Source organism: Rhinolophus ferrumequinum, chromosome 14, assembly GCF_004115265.2.
Source record: "Rhinolophus ferrumequinum isolate MPI-CBG mRhiFer1 chromosome 14, mRhiFer1_v1.p, whole genome shotgun sequence".
In the NCBI taxonomy this organism is placed as follows: domain Eukaryota; kingdom Metazoa; phylum Chordata; class Mammalia; order Chiroptera; family Rhinolophidae; genus Rhinolophus; species Rhinolophus ferrumequinum.
Window position 1 is genome coordinate 18,205,839 of NC_046297.1, and position 23,079 is coordinate 18,228,917.

The following is a 23,079-nucleotide window of genomic DNA, read 5'->3' on the forward strand; positions in this document are numbered from 1 at the left end:
GGTGTGGTCTAAAACTCCAGATCAAATCAAGGTCTTGTAATGCCTCAAACTTCTGCATGTCTGTGCGAACTGGACCAATTCCAGATACTGAGCCAGCTTGTGAGAACTTGCAAAAGTGCAAGTTCTACAGGCCCTGGTGTGCCAAGCCTATGAGCTCTGGAGCATAACTGGGTCGTGATGGCAGTATTTACAAATAAAAGGGAAGAGCAAATACTTGAAAGTCGTTTCAGGGACAGTATCATGACTACACTCTGCTGTGATACAACTGTATAGAGATAACGGACAACAATGTAAAACTTAGGAAGACCGTGGCCACTTGTAAGTAACTGAAAGCTCAGGAGGATGTATCGCAATATTGGACAGGCTTCGCGAACACCCTTCACAGGCATGAGTCAAATTCAGAGCGGCAGGGGCACTGAGTCAGGGACAGTTCTACTCGGGTTCAATGCAATCACCAAAGGATCACTGACCAAGTCCATCATCTTGAGTCCTTCCAACAGCTTGCAGTTCCTATTCTTCAGCCGGTGGGCTTCATCAATGACGACACAGCGCCATGGAATATTCCGCAGCTCAGGACAATCAGTCAGAATCATCTCAAAGGTAGTAATGATGGCATGAAACTTATAGGACCCCTTTATCACTCGACCCTACAAGGACAGCTCTGAATTATTCTTTAGCATTACAGATTACATTAACAACTTTGAGGATGAAGGAAGAGCAGAAGACATAGATTTTCCCCTTTGGGGGCACCTTTAGCTAGGTAACACTTATATTTTGTTTTTAAGGTATTTGGAGGTTGTAAGCTGTTATGGCATAACAAAGCTTTAAAACCTTTCCTTTTTAAAGGAAGTCAGAAAAATTGTTAGTAAAATTTTGGATCCAATTTCCTTACAGACCATACATGGTTAAGTGCCCCTAAGAGTGCCCATTCTAGTCACATCCTACAAACTCCAAAAGGTGACAGACCAAAGCAATTATGTAATAAGGCCAAGTTTTAAAAAATTTTTTACTTTTTAAAACTTTTGACTTTTTTAAACTTTTGTAACCTATTTGTATTTTTAAGGGGTTAAAATGAAAAAAAAATCACTCAGGATAGAACTTATACTAATTTCCCAAAATTAGAGATAAATACAAAAATAGATTGTATTGTAATATTTTTCTCCTTTAATTAATTATAGGGCAGATCTTACACTTAAAGTAAAGAAACATACAGAACAAAACTCTGTCCTATTTCGAGTTATAGGACTTCCATTTACTACCTATAACTTAAAACTATTTTAACACATACTATTATTCTTCCTTCTTCATCATGTCATTTATAATTTCAATATCACAGACTAATTGCACACAGGTAACTAGAATAAGTAAAAATTTATAGTAATCGCTACTAAGAGACAAAGTATAAATTCTTCCTTTTGGATATATTTCACTCAATTGTTATTCAGTATTACATGTCTAATATTTTTAAGTTCTAGTAACAGTGTAACGGTAAATATTCATATTTAATAACATTTAATTGCTTTGTTTAGCTTTTTTCAGAATTGCAAAACAAAGCCAATTAGCATATCAACATAGTAAATGGCTTTCAGCGGTCATCCAAGGTTAGAAATTTTATTCGTTTTTAATTGAATAATCATGACCAAAACTATAAAAATAAAGAGCTGCAATCGTAAGATGTAGAAATACACAAACATATATTGGGTAAGAAATCTAAAGCAAATTTCTCAGTTTTGCAAAATCTAGACCTTTCTCCCAAATCACTGAGGCCATTTTAATTCCCAGCCCCTTAAAAGGCACATAATAAGCATGAGGAAAACAAACCATCTGTGGTGTTTTACCTGGGGATCTTTGAAGTACATTTCATACAACTGAATGGTCCGACGACTAGCTTGACTCCCATGATACACAACCACGTTCAACTCTGTCCAGGTACGGAATTCCCTTTCCCAGTTGGGGATTGTGGACAATGGGGCAATTACTAAAAAAGGGCCATGGATTCCTTTCAAATATATCTCATAGAGAAATGTAATGGACTGGATAGTTTTTCCCAAACCCATTTCATCTGCTAAAATGCAGTTTCGCCTTTGGGGAGGAAATAAAACAAGGAAAGTTTAATGAGTACACATATTAGTCACTGCTTTCTTTCCACAAAATATGTATCACTATACTCACAAATGCCTATCTTAGTTGAGTCTCTTAGATTCAGTAAAATACATTTTCAAACAAAATCCTCTGTGAAATAACAATTATTTCTAAATACTTCTATCAATCTCTGTATTAATATTCGTTGAATAAACAAATAACATACTTCCAATGCTTGCTATTTTTTATAATTCTTATTAGAGAGTTAAAATGTTAAATTATATTTGAGTTCTAGTTTCAATAACTGCAAAGGAAAAGAACTATAGGCTTTTTTTAAAAGTGAAGGAAAGATTTTTTACATACATGTTGTACCAATTGAAAAGTAGCCAGTTTACTCCCTCCAACTGGTATTCCCTGAGTTTGTTATTGTTTTTATACTCCCTGGAACTCTCCGATTTCTTCCAATCATCAGCAGGAGGTCGCTCCTGTTTCAAATATAGTAAATCCCATTAGTGGTTTCTCAAAGACCACACCAGGATGCTATTTTCAAATTAAATCCTCTGCCATTAGCCAATTCTTACCACGCGCTCTGTTTCCGGTTCCCTGGACAGTAGTTTCTCAAACTCTTCGATCTTCGCTTGATCTATGTCCTGCCTCAGCTCCCACGTGCTGTCTTCATAAGGCAGTGAGCACCACTTCACCAGATAGTGAGTCACAGGCTGGGCCAGGTTTAAATAAATCAGAATTGGATTCATTTGACCAAAAACTATATATAAAGGAAAAACACGCTCTACTACATTTATAAAGAGACACTACCCCAGCAACAGTAAGACTGAGTTGGTAGAAGTTTTAGAAGTATGACCATCGAACAGGAGTCCCTAGTTATAGAGTCTCAAGTCTAAACTGGAAATACTATTATTGAGTATTATCAGAACAAATAAATTTTTATCTAAGTGACTGGTAAATAATGTTCAAAAGCCAAAACGTATAAAGAATTAGCTAGTAAATAATAGCTGAATTTGAGCCTTATTCTCATCTGTGCAAATCATTTACCAGGTGTCTGATTCAGATTTGTATGGTAAATCATCTTAGTGTACTTACATATTTACTTAATTGGCTAGTTTCTTAAAGAATGAGAGAAACAGGCTTGAATTTATTGGGATCTCTTCCTTTTTCTTAAAGAGATAGATACTGTTTGTATTTAACCACTTTAAAAGAATGTGTCTGAGCTCCAGAAGATAGGAGAGCAAGCTATTTTGGGTAATTCAGATCAATGGGATTTCCTTTGTCTTTTTCTATAGAAAATACTTGGGTTTGTTGACCTTCATTTCAGGGCCAAGGTACACAGATCTGGTTGAGACGTTAAAACCATTTGGTGGATTATGTAACTATGCTACGAAAGTTTTTTGGTTTTGTTTTTAAGTAAAACATCATGTACAGTCTTTATGTTATCTTCTGTGCACCACATTAAATGAAGTTTATCAACTTCACTAAGGATGTTCTATGTTAAAAAACATTAAACTCCATTTTGCTACAAGAGCACTCTTAATTACATAAGGGAAATTTGTGCTATATAACAGATTTATATCAAAATGTATTGAATTCTTTTTATTGATATTCTGGAATTGTACAAAATGTCAAGGTATTTGTTTCATGCTGAAAATTGATTCTTTTAAAAAGCTCTCAGACTAAACATAAAGCACATTCATGTTATAAAGTCATAAAACCAATGGTAAGTCAATAAATTTCAGGTAAATGTAGACCATGTTAGCCATGATCCAAGGCTGACCAGGACCAGAGCTGGGATTCCACGATCGTTCTCCGTAAACACATGTAAGCTGTCTGATCCCCGCCTCCTAATACAACTGATCTGTTACCTCTCCCCGGTCATCTGTGCTGCGTGCAAAGTCCATTATCCGGTCAACTTCCACATAATCTGGATTAAAAAGCTCGTCTTCAATCTGCACCAAAGGAAAACAAAAGTTGAAACGTTTATATAACACCTGAGAGTAAACACTATTTCACTGCACCAGGCAGTCAAATACTGGGTCACAGCAACACAAAATTTGTATTTGGCAAATTCTATTATATTTATTGAAATGCTACAATTTAGCAAAATCATTCCCCATGAGGAAATCAGACTTCTCAGACTTTGCTAACTGGATCTTTTAATTACTGTGTGAAACCTTTTTACTGTGAGAGAATGTTTAAGAATATTTTTAATGAAGTGTGAAATTACAATTCACTAACGAGCAATGCAAAAGGCTGGTGGCGACGAACCATTCAGCGTTCCTGCAAGTACAGCTTGCGGTGGAGAATCAGAGCCATGCACAGCAAGTGCTACTGCACTCACAACACCGGGGGTTGTCTGAGGCCGTAGAGCGTCACTTACAGAATGCTATTCAAAAGCTGAAAACGGTGAAACCAGCGCATTTCCTATTTTAGTGTGAACACTTTATGACGTTGGGTTGTCTTTGCCAAGCAGTATTACTACCTCACTTGAATACAGTCTTGTCACTAAATCTAAGTGGTCTAAGGATTCATTTGTACTGAACACAGAGAAACTAACTAAAAGTATTAGGGATAAAGAAATGAAGCTTAGGGGGCGGCCTGTTAGCTCAGTTGGTTAGAGCGCGGTGCTCTTAACAAGGTGGCGGGTTCCATCCCCACATGGGCCACTGTGAGCTGCGCCCTCCACACCTAGATTGAAACAACTACTTGACTTGGAGCTGATGGGTCTTGGAAAAACACACTTAAAAGAAATGAAAGTTAAAAAAAAGAAATGAGGTTTAAATAATTGGGTTATTTTAGCCAATAGATTAACAATTTTTACAAAAGTAAAGTAATACTGCTTGCTTGCAAATCTCACTCATATAAAAGAATAAAATACGGCTCGAAGGGAAATTACAGAGTAAGCCATACTTTAAAGAGGTCAGAGTTAGATAAGTTAGAAAACAAAAGTCACATTATTATGTGTTCCTATAAATTTATCAGTAACACAGCTTCATTAAAATGCTTTGCAAAGACACATGAGAAGTCACTTAGACACCAGTTGTATCCCCTGAATCGCAGGCTGAAAAGATAAGCTGCTTGATCATAGTTGGTTCAAGGATAACAAATATTCTCTGTGCCCACTGAAACACCAGTTTGGATGCTTTGAACTGTGAATTATGAAACAAAAATCAGAAACACAAAAATGTGTTTCAACTGCCTTAGGCCTTTACACAGAGTTGATTAGTGAGGCAAAAAATTCATTGAAATGTTCAGTTAACTTAAAATGCTAACATATTAATGCACTGGCTTTGTCAAAAGCTTCTAGACTTACAGACACACAGTATGTATATATTATTCATGTACAACGTAAACGCTAAAGTTTCCAGAAACTAGGTTTTGATGACAAATGCTTTCTTTAAGACAACTTGCTCTTTATCAGGAACTTTCATTGTGACTGAAAATCCTTAACTTTACTCCTACACACTTCTATCCTTCAAGCCAGTAGTCTATGTACGCCGTCATGCATGTGATGCAAGTTCTAGTTTCAATAATCTCTTTGAATAGAGATTCAAGTTGCAGCAAATTTATAAGGAAAACTAAGGTGAAACAAAGAATGCAACAGTAGTCATAACTGCATGGAAAACCTAAAGCCAGAACCATCTATGGGATATGGCAAACATGTGTGTGTGCACGCGCGTGCAAGCACACATGCGCGCAAAAGAATGCGAGTTAAGGGAATATGCGTTCTCCTTCTCTGCTAAACCTCAGATCCTATTTTCAGACTCAGGTTGATGCTACTTCCATTCAAGTCAAAATTTAAGATTTCTAGTTGACAAGTTACCGGCAAGATAGATGTAGTATTTCAACTTTCATAGAGGTGATTCACAATGATAGACCCAAATAGACAGGCTACAGAGCTAGGGCCAGGCACAAGTCCTTCGAATACACCTGACTCCAGGAAACACAGTCCAAATAAATTTAATAAACAGAACCAGGATGCAGGGCTGTGGGGGAAGTTACCATAGCACTCTTTCCTTTTCCCTGCCACTAATCCATAGAAAACGTCAGCAGAACATACGGTGTCTCTTTGTAAAAGAAAGCTGAATGATTTCAACTCGCCCAGTGTCACAAACATTTAACTTTAGTTTCATTAAGAAGGGCACGAAAAACAGAACTTCCCGTTATTTTCTTAGAAACTGTCCTTTCAAAGAATCACCTAAATATTCTCCAAGATCTAAGGAGTGAGTCACATCCAAGTAACTCCATTCCTCTCGGTGCTACCACTGTGCTGTAGAGCAGCTTAACACTCAGAATAGCAGAGGTGCTGATACAGACATGCGACCAGTAAAACCACCACCACCTGATCTCCCATCTAATACGAACTTTACAATCTGCCTGTTTGGAAGCATAGAAATCAGATTCTAGGGGAACACAGACTTGTCACCTGAGATTATAAGGATTTTATGACGTAAGGAACTGAACACTCTTCTGTCCTCACCCCTCATTCCCAAAAAGAAAGTGAGCGGTAGGTTTTTAAACAGGTATTATTTTGTATCAAATTTCACACATCTTTATAGTTTACATTCTGTTAACTCCTTTATGGAGGAGAAAACTAATAAATCAGCAAGTTTAATCTTTCAATGTGAAGGTTTCTCTTTTACCTACTTGAGGCTGTAAGTGAAATCAAACTGGTGATCAAAAGTCCAGAGACCCCAGAAGCAGTTTGTGAAAGCATTTATTTTTTTAAATGTAGTTGACTATGTTAAAGGGGAACTTGGCACTTCTTAAAATGGAGATTTTCTTTCCTGCCCTAGGTATGATTACCTTTCCACCATAATTGATAACCTAGGATATAGGGATATCAATATAAACAGGCAAAGAAATTATACCAACTTCTACACCTTACAGCATGTCATTTGTGAAAATGAGTTTAGTGAACTCCCTGTAATCGGGTATTGCTTTAAACAAAAGACATCTGCCACATCCCTTCCCCAATACAAATAAACTTTTATTTCCTAGAACTTGTACTTAATATTTACTGTCGAGTTTTTAACCTGCTAAAAATTAATAGAATTTTTGTCCACTTACTTTTTTCACTGTCTACTAACTGTACTTTCATTACAAGATTTTAATCATACCATATTTCCACATAATATCGTAATGACCAGTATCTTCTAGACTAAGCAACAGGAAGAATGAGAAATTTCCTGTTTACAAATGTTTTTAGCAATAACCAGTTACCAACATGCAAGTAACACCAAATGAGGCAAACTAGTTTTTCTTAATAATTTACTGAACTAAAATTCAAAATTCAGAACACTTTAACACAGTAAGTACTTTAGAAAATCAACCAGGTATTTCATACCTCTGAAAGGAATTTGTTCTGGCCCTGCTTTGCCTTAAACCGTTTAATCTTTTGCTGAATTCTCTTATCTTTTTCCAGATCTTCTACAGATGCCCATTGACAATGAAGATAAGAACTGAAAGAATAAAATAATACACATGTCAAAAATAATTAATATTTTATTATGTACATCTTTTATTATTCCAAAAGTCAACTGAACAGATAATTAACAAAATAATCTGTTTACTTACAGAGGCTGCTGAGCAACACTCAATATAATTACTAATATTTGAGAATAAAATAAGAAAACCAATAATAGTGCCTAAAATTTGTCTTCTGTCCTGAGCCTCCAGCTCTCTTATCCACTTCCCATTAAGGGGAAAAAAAAAAAAAAAAAAAGGACCAAGTAACAAGCTGTTTTCCTGAGTGAATGGATTACACTTCAATACAAAACAATTAACACTACAGGGTGGCCTCAATTATGAATTTATGTTTTGAGCCTTTTATCATTAATTGAGAAATAAAAAATTTTTTATCAAGTTAAAAGGATTCACATTTAAAACAGCAAAGGTAAACCTAACTTAGTCCTTCTAGAGCCATCAGGGAAGAAAGGCCTACCACACACTCTGTGAACAACCATGCCCCCAACCAACTCCTAAGAGTTCCTGCTGTCCCAGCCTAGTCCTTCCAGCTCTGAATAGATGTCCCTTGTTCCCTTATGAATTCTATCGCCAATGTCTACCCTATCCTCGCAAAGGGCAAGTCCCCTCCCTCTCCTTCAGACTCACCACTGCCAGCTCTGAGAAAACATGAGGTTTTCCCTAACCTTAACTTGAATACTCTCCAACCTCCCTTTTTCTTCTCAAGATTCACAGACAGGTATATAGTTAATGTTTTATGGTACCTTTGACATTATTTTGTTTGATATTTCAATATTCTTTTATACCTTCTTTCTCACCCTGCTCCCTGATAAGCTTAACTGTCTCTTATTTTGCTTTCTAGTGATGACATTAAAAAGAAACGAGACGCTTAAATATATACACACCTCTTTCAAAATCAAGGTACTACTCTTACAAATTATGCAACCATTATAAAATGTTTCAAAATTGATTAATGACATGGAAACGCTTATGATGTTAAGTATCATATCATTTATATTTATGTAATGTCTAATATGCATTTTCAAAGTGAGGACTGATTTAGTCCTACAATCAACTGAGGGAGATAAAGACTTTACATACATATTCCACGTATAGATATGAAAGGATAAAAACCCTGTACACACATACACAAAGAAAATAGACAAAATAAAAATGCATCAAAATGTTAGTAATGATCATGCCTAGAAAGTCAATTAGAAAATTAATTCAAAAAATAAAATAATTCAGTAATGTAGCAGCATATAAAATTAACATACAAGAGTCAATAGCTTCCATTCACACAAATAGTAACCACTGAGAAGATACAATGTTAGAGAAAACCTCTTGTACAATATCAACAAAGATAAAATATTTAACAATAAATTTAATAAGAAATGTGTGAAACTTACATAAGAAAATATTTAAAACTCTCCTAAAAGATACAAAAATAGAGTTGAACCAACTAGAAAGACATCCTTGTTTTTAGATAGCATGTACCACTCAATATCACAAATCATAAATCTGTAAATTTAAAGCAATTTAAATAAAAATAAACAAGCATTTTTTATGGCACTAGACAAGTTAATACTGAACTTATAAGAATAAACATGCAAGAATATTCAAGAAAAAATTAAAAAGGAAGCACTCTTAGGGGAAACTAGATGTAACAGATATTAAAATACACTATAATATAAAGCCTCTATAGGCAAAATAATGTGCAATTGGCTCATGAATAGACAGATCAAAGGATTGAAGTTCAGATACAGATCCAAATAAACATGAAACTTCCAATATATGATAAAGATTGCATCTCAAATAAATGGAGCAAAGATGGACTTTTCAATAATCATGCTGGAACAACAATGTTTGGCAAAGAAAAAAAAAATTAGAGCCGTGTTTTACACCACACATGAGAGAAACACCAAGTGGATCAGGCACCTAAACACAAAAAATGAAATCATGCAAGTACTGCAGGAAAACATGGCACATTCCTCTTCAATCTTGGTGTGGGGAAAGGCTTTCTAACTACGACTCAAAAACCAGATCCAATAAAAGAAAAGATTAATCTAACTGTATAAAAATATTTTTTAGAATTTCCAATGCAATAAAAAACAAAGACAAATGACAACGGAAACTAGGAAAATAGAGTTGCAACATGTAACACAGATAAAGGACTAATATCCCATATATATAAAGAACTCTTATAGAGGGAAGCATAATAGAAAAACGAGCAATAGACATGCACAGACAATTGGCAATACAAAATATAAAAATGGCCATTAAACTTATGAAAAAATGTTCTAGTCCATTTATTAAAAAAGAAAATGCTAATTAAAACAACACTGAAATGTGCTTTTTCACAGAAAGTGAAAAGTAAACCACACTATGTTGGACAGGTTTGGGGAAAATAGGTGCTCTCGTGCATTACTGGTTGAAATGCAAACATAGGGTTGACACACAAGCCTATGGAAGGGAATCTGATAATATGTAACAGAACTTTCTTTGGCCTTTTGATCTAGCAATCCCACTAGGAATTCACCCTGAAACTATGCCTCCAACAATTTGAAAATATACTGGCATGAGGATATATATCGCAGCATTATCTGTGAATGTAAAATATCAGAAGCCACTTACATGTCACATACATAGGAGACTGGCAAATAAGCTACTGTACAGCCATGCAATGGAGAACTGTGCAGCTGTACAGAGAATGAGGAAGACCTAGGAACTGATGTCGACTAATTTCCAGAATACAGTATTGTGAAAAAACAGTGTGCAATGTGTACAGCTACTATGCTGCACTTTTGTGTGTAAGAAAAAAGGGAAAATAAAATATATCTTATATATGTAAAATATATATATAATGTGAGTGTGTGTGTGTGTGTGTGTGTGTGTGTATCTGCCTATTCATGCCAGAATTTTGGAAAGGATAAATCTGAGATTAGTAAGACAGTAAATAGGAATGAGGTAGAAAGAAAAGGAGGACAACATTTCTTTGAGTATCCTTTTGTGTCCAGCTCTGACTTCTAAATCACGTGAATAGTTCATGAATTTGAAAAAATTAATAAATAAAAATCAGTAAGGCTGGGGTGGGGAGCTAACACGGAATATAAACAGAAACTAATGAATCAAACTGAGTATCAAATCAATAACATAACTACACTGAAAGGGGACGGGGAGGAAAAGAACCGAAGGAAATTTTGAACAAAGTATTTAGCCTCTATACACTCAGGCTGAACACATAAAACTCTCAACAAATACTGAATGAATTTGTTGGTAGGCTTCTTTTTCACAGAAATATGGTCTAGTAATTCTGAAACCACTTCCCGTACAGTCTAAGATGGACAAATAAGCAAATGTATTATGGAGAATGAGAGACAGGTTTCTGGTGGTCAAAGAAGGGAATTATTAATATTGGAAGGGGTAAGGACAGAATGAACCCCCAGTGTTGAAATAAAACCGGAAGTATCACTATAAAGGCATTGTTTCTCACCATGTTGGTAGGTAGGCAGGCAGGCAGGCAGGCAGGCAGAGGTGTGTGTACATGTAATTAACACATACATGCATATAACGTGTATGTCATATGTACACACACACATACACACGCTCCTCCTAGCCCTACGCACTAAGAGGGCCTAGAATGACTCCCCAGCAGCAACGAGCATACCTACAACCCAAATCTTGGTTTCTAAATGCCCTTCTCTAGTAAAAACAACCAAGGCTCCTTGGAGAAATAACTGATTTCGGGACTTAAACAGGAAAAGTACAAGATGAGCCTGGAACATCTGGTACGAAGTGCTCAAAGAAGGAGGGGGACAAAGCAAGAGGACAGAGAAAGGGCTTGAAAGGGCTCCCACTGGCCCAATCTGGGACAATGTGAGCAAAGTAAATAATATGATAGTAAAGAATTATGACCCACTGGGTAAGATGCCACAAGTCTACACTGCTATAAAAAAGCAAATGGGTAAAAAGGTAGAGCTCTTCCTTACAGTTGAAACCCAACTCATAAATTCAGAAGGAGTAATGGAATAAGTAAATCACCACTTAGCAACCATGATGGTATTTAATAGTCTCAAAGTATCTCTCCACAAAATACTTAACTACAAAAAAGAAAAACAATTTCTCTATACTCTTTTTGTGTAAATCTAAAATTATGTCAAAATAAAAGGTTAACAGAAATTGTTAACTTTATGGAAATTGTGATTTCCCTTCGATTTCAGTAATGTCAGATAGGGAAGCTGTTTATTTTTTTTGTTACAACTACCTTTGCCTCAGCTCCTAGGACTGGTGGCGGATAACTGGTCCCCGGCCAGGCAGCGGTGCCTGGTCGGGGACACTGCGCCCCCTCGGGGCTGCGTACAGGCTACATGTGATGTTTGCTGTGAGTCAGGCACCCCAGGCCCCACTGCCCCACACTGATTTGGACAGACGCCAACCTAGTAGTGCCCTTCTCTGGCAATCGATAATTAAGCTTCTTTGTTGTGAATTTGATTTGATAAATCTAGCAGAGAACTCTCTCTCTCTCTGGCTTAGTTCTCTCCTCCTTACCACTCTCCTTCAACGAGTATATGAGATCATGTCACATGCATAATTTCCACGTGTGTAAACTCATGCTCTGAGTATAAAATGGTGATGACACCTAATGTTTACCGAGCGTTTTTTTTTATTGCCAGACTATTTCCTCGTACTCTCACACAACACCACCGATCAGAGACTTCTTCGTCTTCTTACTTGGTAAAAGATTTTGCTCACAGAACTTCCGAAGTGCATCCGTTCATTAACATGGTGCCAATTGCAACAAGGGAGATGACAGAAACCATGAAGCTTGAGGCTTTTATTTTCTAGGGTAGGGTCAATTTTCCTAAGCTGTCTTGACAGTAACTCCCAAAAGCCCCTCTTTAAACCCCAGAATTTATAACTATGGTACTTGAGTTCCGTCCCTTAAACAGTTTAAAAGAAATTCAATGTCTATGTTATCAACAAGTATTTTTGTCCTTGTTCTGCGATTGTTCTTTAGGTTAGCCAACGGCCTCAGTCTTCTTCAGCAGGATGACTATTGATCCTCAAAATGATGCTGCCTCATCAAAACGTGTTTCGCCCCAGGATACTGCCTACATCTACAAACCAGAACAACCCACTGTGTCTTCTATTCAGTTTTTTTAAAGTTATTCAATTCAAATTCACTAAACAAAAAATTAGGAAAAAAACCAGATAAACAAAACACGGCCTTTCAAAATGTGAGTGATGCCATGGTTTTCTAGAGCTTCTGCCTGACAGTGCAGTTCTCATCAAGTGCCTGGTATCCTATGCACGGATGAAGGAGGGAGGGTGGCCCCACAGAGCACAATTCATTTTCAGAGGACAGGCAAATATTGTTACTCGCTTTTCTATTATTGTATGTTTTTATTCCCTTCTAAAAAGAACTTCTTGGTTACAGACGAAAGTTAGTTAACTTTTACACCCATTACACATTTTTCAGAAAAACTAAATTCATAAAATATGAAAGATGAGAAAGTTATTAGGCATATACTCAGTAATGTTGCAACTATGCATAGTGCCAGGTGGGTACTAGACTAATTGGGGGATCACTGCACAAATTATATAAATGTCTAACCATGATTCTGTACACCTGAAACTAATACAAAATAATACTGAAGGTCAACTGTAACTGAAAAAAAACACAATAATTAGAAAAAAAAACACAGAAGTTATTAGGAAATGGCCCTCAAAGCTCTAAATAAACCACAGCAAACTTTCCCAATTCCCAATTATTTTTTTATTTTCCCAATATTTTTTAAATCATTGTTTAGTACTTTGAAAATATATTCCCCAATTTAAAAAAATAAAATCACAATCTACTTACAAGTTTTTGTATTTCACATAGAATTCCTCAACTTCTACCTCCTCTCCAGATTCCTTCTGCAACAAAATAAAATTTCAGGCACATACTTGAAACCACCTACTAGAATTAGCAAGAGTAATGATTTACTCCCATACGAACACAAAACAGAGATGACAAAAGCACACACACAGGATGTTCTTGAGAAAATGAGCACATTGAGCTGGTAGGAGGCCAGTGCGGTGAAGACCGGCAAGCTTAGGCCCTTGCACGTTACTCGACGTGCTACAGCTTCTAAGACATGAATCATTTTTAACTCCTCCCTAACCACATACAGCTTCATTCACAACAACCTGACCCCAAATTTGGCTTTCTGCCAAACCCACAGTGTTAAGTAGACGCCAAGTGTACCATTTTCTCAGGCAGCAGCCAATTAGCGACTGCTCTCCTGAATGCCATATGTATTATTTTTGGCTGCCTCATGGCAACTTTACATTGTAGGTTTTGTAATGTTTTAAAATATTTAAAAGACATTTATTCCTCCATATAGTTAATAACTCTAAACAAGAAACCATATAAAGCTAAACCTTGTTCTTATGATGTAATTTCAGTGCATCACTATTCACCGTTTTAGTTTTACTCAATGGTACAATTAAAATCTCTCAGGCAAGATGTCTCACATACATAGCAGCCAAATAAAATTAACACTCCAAACACTACATTTAGGTAAGGTTCAAATTGTGATACACGTCAGCAAATCAAGAGTTCAGTGGTTATCAGTAGCATCTCCCTAGATCCTACGGACTGGAGGACCTGCAGAAGATACCACTCATATGAAATTTTAAGCATCTCTTCCAGTATTTTTTTTTCCTTTTGGTTTTAGGCTGTTAAACAAGTCATAATATGTAATTTTCTTCTGGAATATTTCATCAGATAAATCAGAGATGTTAATATAAACACCACTTACAGAAGTTTAGGAATTGCTTTTACACGCTTACAAGAGCACCCAAGCCTGCCTGGAGGGTCACAACTGGCGGCTAAGCCAGCTCAGAGATGCTGCAAAGAAAATTAAGGCAAGTAGGAACACAACAGAGGACACATAAGGAGCAGACTTCTACTGGATGACAGACTAGGACAGGACCTGTTCAAAGAGACTACAATTTCCCTCAACATTGTCAAAGATTGTGAACTCAAACTTTTCTTCGAACTCTCACGTGTATCAGTTAAACCTTAATTTGAAAAAAGTTTTCCACCTGCCTAGAGATCATCAAGAAGAAGACAGTATCCAGGAGTGTGATCAAAACCCATCAATATCTGGTTCTGCCCTAATGGATCTATAAATGGTCATTAACCATAAAGCAGCTTTTTAAACCAATGTACGCAGAACAGCATTCATGCTCCCGACTTTTAATTGTCCAAAATGAAAAATGTTTGCTGGATGCCTTCAAGAGCCAGCAACATAAACAAGGAATTAAGTTAGAGACAGAGTCTAGTCAGTTCAAGTGACAAGCCATCCAGGACCCACCTTACTTTTTTCTAGCCCTAATATTACCCCATCCTGCTCCCACATTTCAGCAGTGATTTCAAGATATGTTCCCTTTGGGCAGAATGGGAGACGCTGGTAGAAAGGCAAAGATAGTAGACAACCAGAGAAAACGGAAAGCCAGGGTGAGCCTAGACCTTTTGATGCTTCTCATAGCACATCATGAAATTCAAGCCTAGAACGGAACTCAAATGGTCGGTCTAGTGTTCTCACTCTTTTGATGCTAACTATATTTTTTTCAATTCTGAAGGATTTTCAAAATCACGTGTTTTGAGGTAAGAAGACAAGCTTTATCATTTCTATGCTCTATTATTTCCCGATTCCCTTCTTCCCCATCTTTCCTCCTGTACTGCCCTTTCCATCTCATTCTAAGCTGTCTCACCGTCCCACAATTTGTAAGTGGGTACCAAAGCATACAGGACCGACTCCTGAACAACAGAGATAGTTTTCAATAGAGATGGTCTCAACTCTGTTCCCAGAAAGCTCTGACGCTTACAGCCATCAACTATCTGTCCTTGACTCTTGTTAAGACCCATTTTCTTATCACGATCAGCTATTTCTCTGGGGACCTGCTACGGAGGGGCCTAACACGAAGGTCTAGGGCTGTCTGGGAGGAGCGATTAGGTTCTGAGACCGAAGTGAGTAGCACCTGGTGCCGGTGCAGAACTGTCCCGGGCCTATTTCTTTTCGATGTCCCAAAGTGTAAGCCTCTGCTTTGTGTAACTGACCACGCATATTGGATCCCCTCCTTGCCCTCAGAACTGTAAATAAAACCATTTTGTAACTTCATTTCACATAAATAGGATCATACTGACCTCTTTATTCTACATTAATAGCAAAACAACGAACAAAAGCGTGAGAATTCATAAGCCCTCAGTAGTGTATTTTCATTATTCTAAATGGTAGTCAGTTTGACCAGCCTCTGGTGACAGCTGAAACAACCCCAATCCTTTCCCCCAATGCCCCAACTTTCAGAAGCCATTTTAGAATGGGCATATACAATGAATAATTGAATCAAGACACTATTTCCACACATACAAAAAATCCACTCAAATTTATTTCTTGGACGGTTACCATGAAATTTGACAGCCCTCCAACATAATTTTATGTGTTCAATAGAATAATATGAGAAACGTGTATCTTTTCATTAGACTCCAAAACTAGTCTATCAAAATCCTTATTATTCATATGAAAGTTAAAATTCCAAACATATTAAACCATTCTTGTCCCATTGTTCACATGAACCAGAAACCCTAATCAGACAACAAACAGAGTTCTCCCATCACCTGGATTCTAAAACAGCCATCCAGGAACTGATAATCCTGTAGCCTGAAAGGAGGACCTTTCCTAAGCATTCTACTGCTAGATTAGGCAGTCACACTGGAGAAACAAAGCTCAACTGTAGTATCAAAAGGGAAATTCTGTTAACGCACACAAGAATAAGAAAGCACCTTAATAAAGTATCATGAGACAAAGGCACAAACCCCTCCTCCTTCTGGTCCCACCTACTACATACTCTACCAGAGACCCCAAATCATAGCTCACTTAGGGAGAAAATAAGGACTATGGGATGAAGCGTTCTGCTTTCCTTACACTGTATCCTTTTTGTTACTGACTTCAGCTAAAGAGGATTAAAACCAACACCTTGGAACTTAAAAAGAAAATAAACGTAATTATTTTTTTAAAATACAGAATTACGAAATATAATTAGAATACACTTGTCAAACAATTTTGACCTTCTGATGCAAAAAGGATTTGAATTGTTCCCCAAGACAGATGGCTCAACGCAGAAAGGGCTGCATGATGACTCAATGTGGGAAACAAAAGAATTAACCTCTATACCATCCAAAAGTCCATTCTTAAATCTACCTCAAAATTCAAATCCAAGTATGAACTACATCCCTTCCGGTGGGTCTCATGCACACTAATTTGGGGTTAGAGCAGCATAAACGCCTGAACCATCCCCATTTCCCTATTTCACACGAGGTGCTGAATTAGGAGGCTCGGCCAGGTGAGTTCTGCGAGTTTGCAGGACTCCACCATAACGGATCACTCTTCTTGGGCAACAGTGATGAGGTCAATGGACTCTGAAAACCATTAACTGAGTCTCTACTATGTGTCAGCACCGTGTAGGATTGGCTCTGAGAGCTTACAGCCAGTTCTTTAATGCTGCCAGGGGGAGATAAAGGCACCTTCTCACAGCCACTTCTTCAATTATTCATGGTAACAGGAAACAGACCAGCAGGCATAGCTGGAATCCACAGGAAAATCTCAAATTTCCTTTTGTTTCTATTTGCCATACTTTCCTCCAATGTTATTAAAAATGATAACTAAAGTAACTATTTTGAGAACATTAGCAATTTAAAAAGTTAGTAGCTGCTAACGTGTACAACTATCTAATGATTTTTTTTAATGTCCTTTATGAGATACCAGTAATCTACAAGCAAGCCAGTGAGCTCCATCTCTCTTCCTGACTTTAAATCAGACCTCAAGGCGTCTCCTCCCTTCCAGAGAAATGTTTCCATTAATTTTCTCCATCCTAAAATTCACCAACTCAACAAATACTACACCCTCATGTACAATTACAGTGACTTTTAATCTCCTATAAGATAAACGTAGTCATCTATAAATGGTAACTATTCCTAAACTGTGGATACTAAAAAAGGGGGGGAAGCCCTAAAGTGGGCAAAACAGAAGGAAAAAGCAGTGTCCTACATAATGCATAGTCTGAGCAGATCCGAGTAACAGAGTTACTAATTTGCAACCCCCAAACCTGTTGAGTGTTTCAGCTGAAGCACTTTCAAATGAATGAAAATTAATATATCCCATCCAACACGCTATTTACTCAAACAAGTCACTTCAATTCAGTGAAGGGGATCATTCTTTAAAGCATGTCAAGTATTTAAATTTTACCATATATCTACAATTCACAAATTAACAGTTCTAGAGTCACTAGGACAAAAATGCAACCTTTCTAATGAGTTAAATAGTACTCATTTCTCTTGAACAGGTGGGAAATTTGGTTGAGATTTTATCATGTAATTCACCAGAGAGGAAATTCTCACGTTCAAAGAGTCACCAGATAGCCACTCTATATACCCCCCATACCCCCTACAACTCAACTTGAAGAATAGGAAAAGCAAACAGTATTGCAATAAAGGTAAAATGACGTTTACTGCTGGTGCAGTATCATTTTCAAGGATCTCTATCTAGATAGCAGTATTTGAACAGTGACGGTTTCCTATTTGATAAGCCTGGGCTCTCACTTGAAGTCCCATAATTCCTTTATTCCTTGTCTTTCTCAATGGGAAGTTACACTTTGTATGTATTTTACTTAAGAAAAAAATAAACTTATTTCACATGTCAAAATAATGAGGTTGTACTTCCACCCACCTTGAAAGCAAATAAAAGGAAAGAACTGTGCGTTTGACAAGGATTCCAGCTGACAGACTGACACCTATATCTAAAGGAGACCGCTTTCTAGAGAAACCGAAAACTGTGCTGGGATGTGTAAATGCACCTGGATGTCTATGTAATTCTTCAAACTAAATAAAGCATTTCCTCAAACCAGGCAAGAAGGGAGATGGCTGGGAGGAAACTGGGAATCTCCGTCAATAAAGAAAAGTCCAGTGTAACTGGAATTCTTCGTCACAGAGTAGACGTGTCCCTCAAGGACGAAGTTAGCAGACTAATGACAGGTACTGAGAGCTCACCTTTGCAGACCAACATGAATTTTATAATTATTTTGAAGAATAAATCCAAATTACACTGAAAATGGCTCAGCGTAATTACACTGAAAACAGAATTACACTGAAAATAGTTCCATATTTCACCATTACACTGATAATAAATACACCTACTCACTAAAATGATAAACTTCTGGGGCTGGGGATGATGCGAAGGAAGGGCAGGGAACTTTCCTAAGGGAAACGAGGTGCAGATTCGTGTTCATGATTTTTAGGAATGGAATTTATGAAAAAGGCAGCCTACGGCCCTGCAAGCCCTATGCATTTCTTTGAGAGTTTTGAGTTTCTTCCTCATTCTAAATAGTATAATAAAGCACTGATTGTTTGATATATTTTGAGGCTGAATATCCCGAAGATTTACATTGGGCTTTAATACATCAGATAGAATTAGAAATATCACCAGAAGTTTTATTTTCCAATAGTGAAATTTTAAAAGAAATTATAAAGCAAAAAATAATTTAAGAGTCACACATACACCATAGATTTTAATCACTCCAAATGGCGCTTACCTGTTTTTTCACTGAACGACTACTCATGATTTTTTCTACCACTGGACCTTCTGCATCAACAGATTCCTAAAAAGTAAAATAGAATGAATCCATCCAAATGGAAAGCATTTCATTCTAAGCCATAAAAGCAAGAAATCATTCCCTCTATACCTTCAAAACACTGGGTACAAAGTCGCCAGTGGGAAACATGATTGAAAAGAAAAATCCCACTCTGCACAAAGGCAAAAGGAAGATCTGTGTTTATTACGCCATGATTATGTGGTTTAATTACCTGGACTAGCATGGACCCCTAAAGCCAGAGACCATTCAGAAAGTCCAGCTGCCAAGAGAAAATCATCTCTGCATGAGAGCAGTCAAAAATATAACTTTTCCTCATCTAAACCCATGGGGCAAATATACTCATCATTCTGTTATTGGAGGTAGCTTTTATCTTTGGAGGTCACACAAAACGTTACATAACAATCTACCATAGCACAGATTACCAAATAAAATACAGAACTACATTAATATCCTTTTCAATGGGCTACCAGTTTGTTAACTAAAGTGCAGTAATGGTAAAAAAAAAAAAAGGGGGGGGGGCATTATTTGTTTTTTTTTAAAAAAGATCTTTACAATAACCAAGCCTACATTACTACCCATTATTTTACACAAACTATTTTATCCATCATTTACATTGTACAGAGAAGAAAGTATGCCCTGCTGGGTGCTGCAAGGCAGTAATTTCATAAAGGGGTTTTTCGGGTGCCTGACAGCAGGAGACAAGCATGAGTGGTTTATTAAAGTCCCAGAAGCTACAGCACTGAGTTCTCGGAGGTAAACCACCCAGCCTCCTCACATGCCAGCTCTGACTCTTCCTCAATGCAGATCATTAATTCTCCAAAATTATGACATATTACATATCAATGTATAAAAATACATTTCAGTGAACAGGGGTTCACTAAACAACACGTTTCCCATAGCATGTCAGCCAACATGAGATAAATGACCCCCGGCTCAACTCCAATGCTTCAGCTGAACTTTTCAGGTTCCAGCTACAAAATTCCCAGTCGATCCTTCCAAACGCATGCGCGAAGCACCCACATCTGGACTCTAACCTGCTGCTCTGACTGCGAGGTGTTTGAGGGGGAGTCTCTCCCAGCAGCATCTGCATCATCTGCCTCCTCATCAGAAATCTTGAACTCCAAGTCTTCAGTGTATCGCTTCCTTTTCACCTGCCTGCTGGACCGTCTCTTCTAAAACACAAAACCAACAAAGGGAGTTGAAAAAGCAATCACTGATGCGCTTTATAACTTCTCAGAATGGTGAGGTGGATAGTTTTAAAAATTAATCGTAAAGAAAAGCTGGTAACTTTAACCCTGTAATTCACATAAGAAATCACAGTGGCAACGGCTCCAATGGAAACAGGGGTGGGTGGGGGGGAGGGTTGTGTGGAGCGGGGGGTGAGGCTCTGAAGTCAGCTGCCCCGCGTGGCTGCAGCTTTACCACGCCCAGCTATCAGACCTTCAACTGGGAGAGAGAAATAACAACAAATCTTGTTCCTCACTTAACCAGTGTTACTCAAATGTGAAGGAAATATTGAAGCTGGGTGATGGGAATACAAGTCTTCATTATACTTTTCTCTCTGGTTTTGCACATTTCAAATTTTACCCATCATTAAAAAGCCCAAAAAAGTGAAGGCATTGGAAGACAATCTGTGTTATCTTCCAATTCTAAAGTTCTATATTAATACTATTATAACATTATTCTATTTCAGAGGGCTATTTAAATAGAAGGTTTGCATTTTAATCTTGGTCCTAAAAGAAAGTCTGAAAATTTTTGAGGAGATGACGGACTGACCATTAGCACCTATTATGAATGACTATGAAAAGTAATTTCACTTTAAAAAATTTTTTACCACGCTGATTAAAATGTAAGATAGATGGGTCGTCTCCCACCCCAGTGGTGAAACTAGAACCCAGTACACACACGTTTGCAGGGCAGTGTGGTCATGTCTATCAAAACGCAAAACGTGCCCACCCTGAGACCCATCAATTACACTTCTGCATACATCACATGATGTATCTTCAGAATGTCTGCGAGATAAATTGTGGAATTAAAAAAAAAAGCAAGTCATAATAATAAGTGGCTGATAATTCCATTTAAGATAACAAAACACCCTGTTATCTGGATCATCAATATGGAAGCTCCTCAAGACAGACACTGTATGTCACGTTTACTTTATGACTCGATGAATATTTGCTAAAACATGAATGTACAATGTGTATGTCTTCAGTAACAGAAAAAAATATGAGAAGACGCACAACAAATTGCTGCTCGGTGTTCTGGGGAGCGGGGTGAATGGAGCAGAAAGGGGCTGGGCACATTTTGTTCAAAGTATGTTGCTTGACCTTTCTGATAGAGAATTAGTTTTGTCGTTTAACTAAGAATGGGGGGGAAATAACTTTTTCATTAATGTGTTTGTGATAAAATCTAAGATCACTCTAAAATGACGTGTTTTAAATCTCTGACAAATGCAAGATTACAACCTATAGATGAGTTCACAAAGCACAGAGAAGAAATAAAAAGAATAATGAGGGAAGTTTAACACTTGGATGAACTTTTTTCTAAGAATTATGAAATCAAACTTTTAAAGAGGAAGAGTCCGGCAGCGAGAGGCGCATCCTCACCATGTGGACCCACAGAGGGACAGGCACGGCGCCTAAGGGGCTTGTGTCAGGGCCCACAAAGCCTGCACCTGTCTCAGTCAGAATGGCTGATCTGCACTAAGTCTCTGCTCTCTGCTCCCAAACAGGGGTGTGAGGCAGCTCACAACACAACCTCAGTGTAAGACGACCACCAAGTGGGTTGTTCAAGATTGAGCTCCTCCGGTTGCTCCTCTGACCTCCCTCTTCAGCCCTGTCCAGAACAACCAATTCCAGGTCAAGATGGGGCAGAAAACAGCGGGGATCCTGCCATTTGCAACCCTTCCGCACGTCACCCCGGGCAGTTTTACCTTGCGGGCTCTGGACCTGAGTGTCTATGCTGAAATGAGCCTGGACTGTTACTGTGGCCTTAGCTGCACTATGTTGTGAACCTCAGTTTCTTGGTCTGCAGGCTGGGGTTAATGACAGTCACCACGTCATGAGGGGACTATAAAGATCACATGAGGGAATGTGTCTCTGGCATTTAGAACAGTGCATAGTACATAGTAACGCCAGATGCAATTAGGAGGATTAAAGGCATCATAACTAACTCCATCTTTCCAAAGAAAAATCAGAAACCAAAGAGGAGACAAGGCCCAGCTACCTTGTACAGCTTCCCTTTTCTCTTCCCAAAGCTGACCTACAATAACTCCTGCTCTTTACCATCCTTCACTTCTCAACTGTCAATTCCTTTAAGATAGAAAAGGCTATTACCAGGAACAATACTTTAATATTGTGAAATTTCGCATATTTGTATTTCACTTGATATATCCATTTAACTAAATTGAAATGGATTGAGCTAGATTTTCATCTTTATGTCATTACTGTAAGGAGTAATGTGTCACTAATGATACATCTGTGATGTTTTATCAGGTTTCCATGGTTGGGGCCACAGTATTTTCCCAGCATAAGTAACTAAATACCCGTGTATAAGTCTAAGATAAATCCACTTCACATTAAGTCCCACTCTGATATTAAAGAAATGCTCCAGTATAATAAAACACGAGGCTTTTCTTTTTTAACACATGTCTGTATTGGTGGATATAACTTAAAATGTTAAGTTTCTCTTTGTATCAACCTTGTGTTATAAATCTATGCAATAGTGATGGGGTTAGTTAGTAACGTATAGGAGGTCACTTAATAAGAGTAAAAAAACCAAAATACAATTAGAATTCAAATTTCTGAAATCTCTAAGTGTTAT

At 37.5% G+C, this 23,079-nt stretch overlaps 1 protein-coding gene across 1 annotated transcript in view; it reads right to left on the minus strand.

Annotated features, from left to right (window-relative positions):
* The window catches only part of CHD7 (chromodomain helicase DNA binding protein 7), a 186,507-nt gene that overhangs the window by 40,529 nt on the left and 122,899 nt on the right, over positions 1-23,079 (minus strand). The window contains exons 5-13 of the mRNA XM_033125788.1: positions 20,292-20,429; positions 19,198-19,263; positions 13,424-13,479; positions 7,442-7,556; positions 3,960-4,043; positions 2,664-2,801; positions 2,446-2,567; positions 1,839-2,082; positions 471-647 (exon numbers count right to left, since the gene is read on the minus strand). Of these exons, the coding sequence (XP_032981679.1) occupies positions 471-647; positions 1,839-2,082; positions 2,446-2,567; positions 2,664-2,801; positions 3,960-4,043; positions 7,442-7,556; positions 13,424-13,479; positions 19,198-19,263; positions 20,292-20,429 (1,140 nt within the window). The remainder of the gene's footprint in view (positions 1-470; positions 648-1,838; positions 2,083-2,445; positions 2,568-2,663; positions 2,802-3,959; positions 4,044-7,441; positions 7,557-13,423; positions 13,480-19,197; positions 19,264-20,291; positions 20,430-23,079) is intronic.